This window comes from Otolemur garnettii, unplaced genomic scaffold (genome assembly GCF_000181295.1).
Source record: "Otolemur garnettii isolate 467f Iridium unplaced genomic scaffold, OtoGar3 scaffold00136, whole genome shotgun sequence".
Classification (NCBI taxonomy): Eukaryota; Metazoa; Chordata; class Mammalia; order Primates; family Galagidae; genus Otolemur; species Otolemur garnettii.
Genome location: NW_003852531.1, coordinates 333759 through 346044, shown reverse-complemented (window position 1 = coordinate 346044; position 12286 = coordinate 333759). Strand labels below are relative to the sequence as shown.

Below are 12286 nucleotides of genomic sequence, written 5' to 3'. Positions count from 1 at the left end.
CCCAAGTGGCTGGGACTACAGGCAACTGCCACAATGCCCAGCTATTTTTTGTTGCAGTTGTCATTGTCGTTTAGCTGGCCCAGGCCAGTTTTGAACTGGTCAGCCTTGGTGTATGTGGCTAGCACCCTGTCCACTGAGCTACAGGAGCCAAGCCAGTGCTCAGGCTTTCTTCATAGTTACTAAGTCTGATGGCAGGTCTGTGATACGCACGTACAACTGATTTGGGGAAAGACTGACAAAAATACTGCTGTGCATGCTGACCCATCTCCTTTTATAAGAAATTAAACCAAACTTTGTGGCCGTGTCACCCATATCTTCCCTCTTCTATGGTGACTGCAGTGTTGCCACAGAGCCTGTAAGTGTGTGACAAACATTAATTGATTGATTTTAGCGGCTTTTGTTTCATTGGCTAGGAAGTTAGAATGCACAAAACAATGATTAATGTATGGAGGAGATGTATGAAGAAGGCAAGGAGAGGAGGGGAACTGACATTTATTGGGCTCTGGCTCTGTGCCCAGCGAGGTACTAATGGTGTTACTGGAATTAGGATAGAAAGAGTAGCCCTGGCTAGCTCAGGGAGGCTAGCTGGGCATAGCAAACCAGCTAGTGCACGTGAAAGTGCTCGAAAGCAGGGACGTCACTGAACGCGGCATTTCCCGCTGTGTGGCTAGAGCAGCAGGTGGGTCCAAGAGAAGGGGAGTGAGGAGAGTATGTCAGGCCAGAGGAGGGGCAGGCAGTCAAAAGACAAGTGTGGCTGCAGCTGATCCACTCCATGGTGAGCTCTGGAGCATAGGTCACACCAGAGAGTTGTCTCCACTGAGGCTGGGGGGCAAGGGGCATAACCCGTAGGTCAAGCAGCACCCACCTGGAGAAGAGGCCCACTGGTGCCCTGGCTGACTGCTCGGACCTGGGTGGGCTGCCAGCAGCATCTCCAAATGCTGTCAGTCAAGTACAAGTGCAATAGTCATCCAGGTCTGAGAACTCTTTTTTTTTCTTAGCTGGCTGTGTTGCAGGGCTGGGGAAGCAGCAGGGGGCAGGAGCAGGCAGCTGCGGGAGGGTAAGGCAGGTCGCCCCCCTATGGAATCGATACCAGGCAGCCATGGCAGGTGGGGCAGGTTGCTCCCTATGGAATCGATACATGTGCATGGTCTGGCCTGTGTAACTCCCTCATTTTACAGACACTCATTTTTATCTTCACAACATCAATTTGAGGGAGGTCTAAATAGTTCCACGTTACAGGTGAGGAAACTGAGGCTCAGAAATTAAGCAACTTGCTTCTCCCAAGGTCATGAAGCTAGGAAGTGGCAGGCCCGTGATTCACAATTTGAGCCTGAGGCCTCCCCATCATGCCACCCCGATCCTCAGACACCTCAGGGGGTTAAGCAGAGGAAGGGGAAGGATGCAGTTAAAGGGTACAGAGGTCACTGGGGCAGCCCATGGCAAGGAGACTGTTGTGAGGGTCCCAGTGTGAGAAGAGGGGCAGTGGCTGTACTGAGGGGTGGAAGGGGCCAGACTGAGCTGCCAATGAAGGGGCAGGTGATGCCTCCATGGAGCTGAGGGAAGAGTGGGAGAGGATGTCCAGGTCTGGAGCTCGAGTCTGTGGGTAGGGAGAGCTGTCTTTAGTCAGGAGGAGCAGGTTAGCAGGGATCCTCTTTCCTGAAGAAGCAGCCTCATCATTTGTGGTGCTTGAATTTTTCCACTGACCAGAGCCTTTACCTGAATAAGATGAATTTCGCCGACCACCTCCTGGGCAGCGCCATGGAGCGTGGTGATGGGCTGTACAGCAGCAGGTCCAGCTGGGGTGAGTTGTTCCCTTCCAGTGATTTTAAAACCATTGAGCAGGAACACACTGACTTGGCAAGTATGGCAGAGAATTGCTAAAAATTTGCCAGCCTAATCACTCATCTTACCACCATCATGTTCTAGCCGTTTTATTTCTCTGATTTCTCTAAAGTCAGGAATGAGACTCTTGAAGTCCTTCTCGGGGCTTTAGGGGTTCTTTTTTTGGGAGGCAAGGTGTACTTTTGGGCCTGTTCTTTCCTTCCCGTCCATCCTCTGGTTCCTGGACAGGGGGGTGGCGCCAGGAGTCCTGCTGCCAGTTTAAGCACACGGGAATTTCTGTAAAGCTATTGTGTCCTGAGTCTTAAGGGGCCTGGCAGAAGTGGCTCTTTACGTGCAGGCAGTGGGGAGGGACATCATCTTAGTCCTCAGCTCTTGTCATTTCAGTGAGTGACTACAGCCAGCATGCCTCAGAACCCACTGAGAAGATCATGAGGACAAAGAATTTCAAGACCAAAAACTTTCCAGAAAAGGAGCAGCTCATAGTAAGTGTCCTCCTTGTCCTTGTGGCTGTTTTCTTCAGCTGGTCATTTTCATGTTTTATTTTGACATTTTTTAAATGGAAAAAATAATTTCCTGTTTTCTTTTCCTTTTTAATAATAGCATATTTTTATTTTGTGGAGGCAAAATTCTTTAAAATATCTCAAGATTATGGATTAGAATTATTTTAAAGTTCTCATTAGTTTCCCAAATCATCTGTGTCTCCTCTTGTTCAGTTCTGCCTGCCTGTATTTCTCTTCATTGTTCTTGAGTTGCCTCAGATACGTGCTGATCCTTAATAATTATCTGGTCATTTGACAGGTGTGCTAGTTGGATTAGCACAGGTGCCCAGCACGGGGCCAGCACTGGGCATGTGGACCCACAGCCCCTGTGTGGGTGGATGGGCATGGGGTGGGGCAGACGTACCTGGAGAGTGTGTGCAGGGAGCAGCGAGAGCCTTCAGGCCTCCTGCGTTCTTTGCCCTGGAGGTGAGCGTGTTGGTGAGTGCTCCATGGAGGACAGAGTGCTCTTTCCTTCCTTGCCCTCTATATCCTCTCCTGTGTGTTGTGGAGGTTTGGGCTCTTCTCCCTTTTTGGGCCCTGTGCTCCCGTTGGAAAAATCATATACTTTTTGAAAAATGTTTATCAGGGTTTAAACAGAGAGCACAAGCCTCCTGACCTTCCTGCATGGGAGAGAGTGGAAGGTCATCGCAGCTATTCATAGTAGAGGCTTTGGAATCCACGCAAGCTTCTGCTTGTTTGTACCCGGCACCTGACCTCCTGCCTGAGTGCTTTGCGCTTCCGCAGGGCTTTGGGAGAGAACACACACCTCCCTGTCTCTGCTGGGTTTTCTTTGCTTTGATTTCCCTGAGTCAGGTTTCTTTGAGTTTTCTTAAAGTCTCCCAGAATCTTCCTTTCAGAGTTTCTCTCAGGTGTTAAGAGGCTTTTTTGTTTGTTCTTCTTGTTATTTTTTTTTGTAGAGATGAGTCTTGCTGTGCTTCCCAAGCTATACTCCAACTCTTGGCCTCAAAGAGATCCTCCCACCTCTGCCTCCTAAAGGGCTGGGATTGTAAGTGTGAGCCCCTGAGCATGGCCAGAGTCATTTTTCAAAAATATATGCCACAAATAATTCTAGGGGGAGCTTTGGAGAAAGTGGCGGTGGATCCTTGCTGTGTCCCCCGCTTGGCCATTAGTTGGTACTCTTTGACTATGGTGCGGAGAACAGAGGTGACTAGCAGCACATCTCAAGGCCTGGGCCCCAGGCCAGAGCTGGACCTGGGCACAATGTGGGGTGCTTCCCTCCACCCTTGGCTCCACCAGGCTCTCAAGGCATCCCACACCAGCTGCCTGGCTCACACTGTGATTCCTCTGAAGGCAGAGACTCTGCTTTATCTTGTCCCCACCACATGCTTGACATATGATTAAACACCAGTGAATTTGGGAAGAAGTCTTAAAATTGTATTTAACTTTTATTGCTTATTATTTCTGATGCTCTCTACCTTCTCCCAGTTTGAAACATCACTGGCGAGTATAAAAGAAGTATACTGTTCCATAAACTTGACAGGTTACAATTTGGGAGACTCCGTCTTCTTATTCTGTGTGTGAATTTCCTGTTGCTGTATGTCTTTATTTTCTTGTTTGCATTTATGGAACAAGTATTGAAGCTATGACATTTGTTCACTCCTCTAGTGATTACTTCTGAGTATGCATATACCAGGCGCTGTTTAAATAAAATGTGAACAAGACACACAAAGGTCTCAGGTGTCATGAAGCTGACATTCTGGTACATTCTATTACATTTTTTCACAAGTAATGGAATTGATTATAAACAAGTGCTGCCCAAGACCCCTCCTGGGGCTTTAGTAATTAGATACTTTATTCTAAGCTATGCACCAGGGAGATGGGGACAGGGAAGGGGGAAGCAGCACAGGCTGGAGCAGGTATCTGCTAAGACTCAAGGGCCATGACCAGTGTGCTCATCCCCGTCCTTCCCTGGCCAGGGAGCCAGGGTGGGATGGGTGGATGGGTGTTATTCACAAATGGAAGGGGTGGTCCCGTGGCCACCCATAGTTATCCTGGGATGCAGGAGCAGAAGTGGAACGAGAGTACATCTCCTGCCTTCTAGGTGGCTTCCTTCAGCCTTCCAGCTTTTTAAATCTTTTGTGTATCTGTTGCTGACTTTCATGGTTTTTAAGAAATATAAATGGTTAAGTTTTCAGATTTCTGATGATAAATGAGAGCTTTTTCTTTTTTCTAAGTAAGAGGGCAACTTTATTGGCTCACTTAATCCTTAGGTGAGCACACTTTCTAAACTATCATGCTTAAGCTGACCTTGAATGCTTTATAAACTACGCACAGTAAATTTTAGGATTCACCTGATTGTTCTTTCTAGAAATACTCATAATAAAACTAGCTTAGACTTTCTGGGATTTTGTGAGGCTTCTTATTGCATCCCTATCTTAATATAAAACAATGTCTATATGTAGTAACCTTGACCAAAGCAAGGTTTTGGAGACCAGTAAGATCAACAGTAGATTGGAGGTTTGTGCTGGAGGCTGCTAAAGACCACATACACATACTCACATACATGCTTACACACACACTTACATATGCACACCCATATACACACCTTAACACACATACACATGCACACACATCCACACTCAGCACACATGCACACAGGCTTACGTATGCACACTCAGATGCACACCTGAACACAAATACACACTTACACATGCACACACATGCTTACATATGTATACTCAGATACACACCTAAACACACATGCTCACACATGGGCACACATACACATCTGAGTACACTCTCACATGCTCACACGTGCACATGCTCACGTATATACACTTGCACACTCACACATGCACGCACGTATGCAGAGGTTCACACTTGCACATGCTCATACACACTCTTACACCCTCTCATGTGCTCACGCATGCACACACACATGCACATGCTCACACTCACATATCCCATGACTCAGAATTCAACCTTGGAGAGGAAGTGTTTGCCATAAGCGTTGAGCCTGAGACTCAACAGTGAAAGTCTTTGAGACCATGGGAATGACCACATTCTATAATCCTACAGCCTGAGAACAAACTCCTGCTGAAAGAAGTCGGACCTGCTGGGGAAGGAAGAGTCTCTATGATTGAACAGCTGCTGGATGAAGTAAGTGTGACCAAAAGAACAAGTTTCTGGGGAGTTCAGGCTGGCATTCACATCTCTCACTCAGCATGGAAGTTTTTCCAATACTACAGAAATTCTAAGGCCTTGGGATGAGAAACTGTTTGGGAATGGAGTAAATGGCTAAGGTTTACATTAACTTTTACCTGGTACTAATTTTTATAGCATAGAAACCAGGCCGATAAGCACACACAAGTCTAAGGAATACACACAAACTGGGAAAGAATCCCTGGCCATGCCCCCATGCGACCTTTAGCCTGAGTTTCCTCAGAAAGCAAGGTTGTCAGTGCCTCCCTGCTGGGGGTGACTCCAGTTCTGTCCCTTCTAGGTGGCATCTGGAGGTAGCTGAGTCTCCCCTCCTTTGATCTCAGAGCAGTTCCGTCAGCTCCTTAACGGGACTCCGGTTACACTTAGCGGGATGGTGATTAGGGCTGCTGAGCGTAGGATTTGTGGTGAGTTTGTCCTCTTCATGTGCTGCAGGGAGCAGACCCCAACTGCTGCGATGAAGAAGACCGGCCTGTGCTGACCGTGGCTGTTGTGAACAATCACCCTGAAGCGATCCCGGTTCTCGTGCAGAGAGGATCGGACATTGACCAGCCGTGGGGACCGTGAGTGAGAGTTGCTGGATAGGAGCCCAGGCAGCTGCCATGTGCTCCGGGGCCCTGCTGCAAAGTTGACCCATGCACATGGCCCTGTTTGATTTAGACTCCTTATAAGTCTCTTAAACCTATTTCAGTCATACTTAATAAGAGGCTTCACGACTTCTGTTTTCCAACACTGAGAAAAACAAAATTTAAAATATGGGTTGTTAGGTTGCCTAATTTAGTAGCTTTTATAACTGACAATACATTTTGGTAACACACAAATTCATACTGGGTAAGGCCAGCAAATCCTTTAACCCTTGGTGTGTTTAGCAGTGTTGTAATTGTGATCGGTACTTGGGGAAGCGAGATCCTACTGAATTCTCTGTAGAAATACATCCGTGATGTTAGTGCAGAGAGAAAACATATGGTCGTCTCCTCTTTCCAGAGAGGAGGCTGGTACATCTGAGTTCACCCCTTGATCCTCTGGTGCCGTTTTCCCACCTATGAAATAGGACAGAGAGGTACCAAGTCATGCTATTTACTGTCCCCATCTTAGTCCGGTCCTGCTCCATGACCTTCTCTCCTAGCCTTAACATTTGATTGTTCTCTTCAAATTACTTTGAAAACCAGGGTGGAAAGTTCCTTGAGTATGGATCATTCACGTTAACACTTCCATCCTGCTGACTACGTTGTTTAAATAAGTCTTCCAGGGATATCACAGGTATCTTACCACTGCTGCCTCCTGAATTCTCACTAAGACCAGGTGACAGCCCAGGTCTGGGGCACATCCCGTTGGCACATCAAACCCCCGCACACGCCGAGCTTGGGTTACACTCTGCTTCTCTGCTGCAAACCTTCTCTCACGTTGCTCTCCAAATACAGCTTTGTGGATTCTTCTATTTGCATTTTTTATCAGCTTCTGCCCAATAGAAACACTCTATCAATAGACACGATCCCTTTTTCAGTTTTATTTTATAGCAGAGTGTTTGGCATGTTGGTGCACAGCTTTGCTAGCTGGAACATACTGTCTCACCATGTCAGCATCTTCGTTTATCCCACACTGTTATAAGGAAAATGATGGTCCCTTGTCTTGTGCTAAGGTGTATTTTATATTTTTAGAATCAGAAAAACTTTTCTTATAGCATTTAAATATAATGTTTTGTGGTTGATACAAAAATCCGTTGAGCATATTTTGAATTGACATGTTCAGTACGCAGGGTCCTGGCTTTATAAAAAGTCCAGCCAAGAGGATGGAACTCCTCTGAGAACTGAACAGATCCTGTGTTATTTTGATGTTCTTCACTTTGTGTGGTGTTTGCTTCATCACCGTTCTACAGATTGACATTTATCCACATGTGAGCTCACATGTGTCTGTAAAGTGTGACACTGCGGCTGTGTCCGTCTGAGTGGTGTGTTGGGCCCTTTGTCATTCCCACTGCATGTTGTGGTTACTGTGAGCAGGATGTAGCTCTCGTGTGTCTGTAAAGTGTGACACTGCGGTTGTGTCCGTCTGAGTGGTGTGTTGGGCCCTTTGTCATTCCCACTGCATGTTGTGGTTACTGTGAGTAGGCTGTGGCTTGCATGTGTCAGGGAAGCCAGATGAGTGGCCTTCTCCCAGAATAGAGCACAGGGATCTCTCCTTTCTTTTCCGTGATTGCCAGTAGGGGAAGTAGCTTTTCCCACTGAGAGCCAGATTCTGCTACCTTTGTTTCCTATCTGTTAGCTTGAAGAGCTTAGGCCTGGATCAGCCTGGCCTCTGCTTCCCCCATGCAGATCCAGGAACGTGATCTCAAGGTTTCATCCATCCTTCTGCTCTTAGGCATAAGCTACCAGAGATTGAAATGTTCTCTCCCCTCCACGCGTGTTTGGCTGGTGGAGCCCTGATGGTCTCTACACAAGATAACGTCTGTGGAGTAGTTCAGCAGGCAGTAGACAGCCCCTTCCTAGTGTTTCCTGGCCCCACGTGTGTATTCTCACTGCCAGAGAGAACTCAACCGTCAACGTATTAGACTGGCTAAGGGGAGGCCCACATCACTCACTGAAGCTGATGCCTCTTACCCGCAGACTTCAGACACAGATCTCAGGTCTCACTAGGAGAGAGACACGGAGAAGTGCTATTTGCATTGGACAGTGCAGGAAGATGGCCAGTGAGGAAGATGCCATCCTCAGTTTGCTTAGAGCTTCAGTGGTAGAGATTTGTTCTATTAGTAATTCAAGATTTTCTTTTTTTGAGACAGAGCCTCAAGCTATCCCCCTGGGTAGAGTGCTGTGGCATCACAGGTCACAGCAACCTCCAACTCCTGGACTCAAGCGAGTCTCCTGCCTCAGCCTCCCAAGTACCTGGGACCACAGGCACCCGCCACAACGCCTGGCTATTTTTTGGTTGCAGCCGTCATTGTTGTTTTGGCGGGCCCGGGCTGGATTCGAACCCACCACCTTAGGTGTATGTGGCTGGTGCCTTAGCCACTTGAGCCACAGGCGCTGAGCCAGTAATTCAAGATTTTCAATGAGAGAATGTGCCTTAATTCACCATGATACTTTGATTTGAATACGTAGTTTGACTTGTTTATGTATTAATATCAAAGTTTCTTTGAAGTACAAATTCAATATCGACTTGGCATCCAGTAGCTCAGTGGTTAGAGTGCCAGCCACAGACATCAGGGTTAGTGGGTTTGGATCTGGCCTTGGCCTGTTAAACAAATAAACAAACAGACAAAAAATAACTGGGTGTTATGGTGGGTGCTTGTAGTCCCAGCTACTAGGGAGACTGAGGCAAGAGAATCACTTGAGCCCAAGAGTTTGAGGTTGCTGTGAGCTGTGATGCTACGGCACTCTACAGAGGGTGACAAAGTAAGACGCTCTCAAAAAAATAAAATACAGGGCCCATTCTGTAGGCCTGTGGGGAACATCTACTCTGCATCTACTCTCACAGCTACTCTGAAACACACGATTCTGTTAAGATGGTGTTTCCCGTCTAGTGACCTTGCCATATGGAAGTTAGGTTGTTTGAGGAGCAATGTACAAAACTGGAGTTGGCAGAGCTGCAGTTCAGTGTGTTCTCAAACTGAATTGTGGCCACACAGAACATAGCCAGCACGGAAAATCCAGCCGTCAGCAAACCCCACTCAGTAAACAGAGTGAGCACTCTGCTCTCAGACCAGGGAGGACATGAAGGAAAGAGCTCATGGGTATCCTTAGGAGATGTGGGAACCCTGTGTGTGTATGCAAGTGCCAGTGGTAAATGCCCATATAAAGACCCTCGGGACCTCAGGGATGAAGTGATGGACAGACAGTCAGTGTGCACTGTGGAGGGAGGGAGGCTCCGTCCGCAGTCTGCTTCTCAGAGGTTCCGTGGTAGAGACTCAGTGATAAAGAAGAGGAGGTGGCTGCCACTGGTGTGACTGGGAGAGTCTCTCTCAGCGCTTCCGGTGTGCTGTGGACCCCTCCACCCCACTGACAGCTGAGTGCTCTGAGCTCCCTGAGAGAGGGAGAAGTACTGTGTCACATGTGAGCTGGTGTCCCCGACCCTGGCACAGACAGGCACCAGGCTGGCACTGACACGTGCTGGATAAAGTGGCCGAGAGCCAGGTGGAGGTGCCTGCCTGACATCTCAGGCCTGCCCTCTGCATTCTGTGACTGGCGTTTGGCCAAATTCATAGGAGCCAAGCTCCTTTTCCCTGAACAAAAACAAGAGTCTCAGCCCTAAGAATTTTTTATCACACAGGCAGTGCCCAAGAGGTCCAAAGCTGAGACTGTGTAATATCTCCTATAGGAATGAATTGTAGGAAATGAACTAAAATAGCATTTATTAGTATTTATTTAAATGACTACAAACCAGATCTGAGGGTCCTCACGCTGAAAAACGAATGTGCATGTAGACTTTTCACTTTCTGTCTAGTATGAAAGCTCCCTTCCATCACAGTATTTCTCCAAGGGAAGGGCAGAGAGGGGAGACTGGAGATCTTCCCAGGTTAGTTAAATAGGTCAGTGAATAAAAGACGTCTTGACGCCTTGGATCACATGCACCCTCTCCAGTTTCCTGAGGATGCCAGGGATTTATCCAGGAATTTTTCTTTTCCTTAAATAGGTTCAAAAATACAGCACTTCATGAAGCAATTCTCCTTGGCCTGGCAGGAAGGGAGTGCATCGCCACTTTACTGGGGTATGTTCTGGCCATTGGTAGACACTGCTGAGGGCCACAACAATCTCTGTGCTGTCCTTGTGACCAGGGGCCATCATTTCACCCTGACTCCCAGGGCACTGGGAGGCTTTCAGAGCTTAATGAAAATCTTGCCCCCATTGAACAGCCTTGGTTGTAGGACTTTGATGCAATGGGATGGGAGTCAATGGCCAGCATTGGCCATTGAACATTTTCAAACTGTAGAGCCCCTTAAAAGGTCTCAGAGTAGAGGCACCCCTGAGAGCAGAAGTCCTGGTAGCCTCTTGGGGACAGTTTCGGGAGGTGGGATCTGGAGGTGCCCAGATTGGCCTCTGTGACAGGAGAGAGCAGGCCCACAGGTCGCGTGCTGCGTCCTCAGTGCACCTGTTTCCATGTTGCCTTCACAGATGCAATGCAAGCATCCAGAAGAAGAATGCCGGGGGCCAGACAGCATACGACCTGGCTCTGAGCACTGGCAGTGACCTCATCACCTCGCTTTTTGCAGCTAAGTTTGGCCAAGGGCTCGAGGACCAGCTCATGCAACCCAAGAGCCTCAGCCTGGATGACCATTATGCCTGAGGCCTCCACAGGGCTTCATGTAAAGAAGCCCCACAGCCCTGGCGATGCTTTGTTTGTTTCTTTCTGAAATTTGTATTTCAGGTTAGAAATTGAGGTTGAGAGGAACTTACAAGATTTTTGTTGTTTAAAAAAAATTTCCATTTGTCTTCTTCAGAGAAGGTTGTGTTCAGGTCTCTTGCCCACTTATACATGTGGTTGCTTATTCTTGTTGACTAATGTTCTGTGTAGATTCTAGTTACCAGTCCTGTGTCAGATTTACAGCATGCAAGTATCTTCTCCCATTCTAAAGGCTTCCAAGTCATGGAGTCAACCCAATAGCCCATCAATCCATGAATAGATTAATAAGCTGTGGCATATATATACCATGAAATACTATTTATCCATAAAAAGATGGAGACTTTACATCTCTTGTATTAAACTGGATGGAGTTGAAGAACATTCTTCTTAGTAAAGTATCACAAGCATGGAAAAGCAAGTATCTGATGTACTCAACACTAGTATGAAACCATAGATAAACAACTACATACCCACATGAAAGAAACACAATTAAATTCAAGTGGGGGGAGGGGAGGAGGGACAGGGAGGGGTGGGGGGAGGGGATTGGTAAGCTCTCACCCAATGTGCATATGTAAGGGTGTACAGCACACCTGCTGGGTGAAGGGCTCCACTGCAACTCCAACTTTAGGTAAGAAACACAAATGGTGTAATCTAATCATTGTAAAATTTTCCAATCATGTTCCTTCTAATTTTTATTTTGAATTAGGTGACAGTGTAAGCCATCACTACCACATGGGCAACTCCCGATGTGCTGTAGCTTGTGATGAACTTATGTGTGTTTTTTAATAGTTTGTTACTGTTTTTTTTTTTAATTTGGTTTTTAGTTTTTAATTTATCTTTCAATATTGCACATGGTTCAAAGCTAAGTGGTATGAAGTCTTTTGCAGGAAATGTTTCTGCCACCCAGCCTCACAGCCCCCACCTCCCTTCACAGAGGCACAGGGACGCCAGTGTCGGCTGTTTCTTTCCAGGGGTGGCAGAGGGTTAGGTAAGCACCCATGTGTGATATACATACGTGTACATACGAGTATCATGGAATGCAAATGTATATCTAATACACACATAGTCCTCCCCTCTATTAGCATAGACCGTAGTGAACCAGCCACACGCTGCTCAGCGTCTTGTTGCTTCTGCTCAGTGTATCTTGCAGGTGGCTCTAAATGGTTATGTAAAGACTAAGCTTATTCAAAAACTTTCTTCTGTGTAGAACTCATCGGTGTTCCTCTTATTGTGGTTTGTTCTTTGGTTACAAGTCAGCTTTCAATAAAGCATTTTCCGGAATGTGTAATTTTGACTGACTGACTCCTTTCTTTGAGTCATTATTTCAGTCTTTGGATGGGAATGCTGCAGTTGTGGAGTCCTTGAATTTTTCCTGTTAAAGTATGTAAATA

The 12286-nt window shown here is 46.9% G+C and overlaps 1 protein-coding gene across 1 annotated transcript in view; it reads left to right on the top strand.

The window, feature by feature from the left end:
• Positions 1-11185, top strand: part of DZANK1 (double zinc ribbon and ankyrin repeat domains 1) — a 73998-nt gene extending 62813 nt beyond the window's left edge. Inside the window, exons 14-19 of the mRNA XM_023518386.1 lie at positions 1708-1801; positions 2227-2324; positions 5421-5501; positions 5997-6124; positions 10188-10262; positions 10667-11185. Coding sequence (XP_023374154.1) covers positions 1708-1801; positions 2227-2324; positions 5421-5501; positions 5997-6124; positions 10188-10262; positions 10667-10838 — 648 coding nt within the window. The 3' untranslated portion in view covers positions 10839-11185. The remainder of the gene's footprint in view (positions 1-1707; positions 1802-2226; positions 2325-5420; positions 5502-5996; positions 6125-10187; positions 10263-10666) is intronic.
• The last annotated feature ends 1101 nt before the right edge of the window (positions 11186-12286 follow it).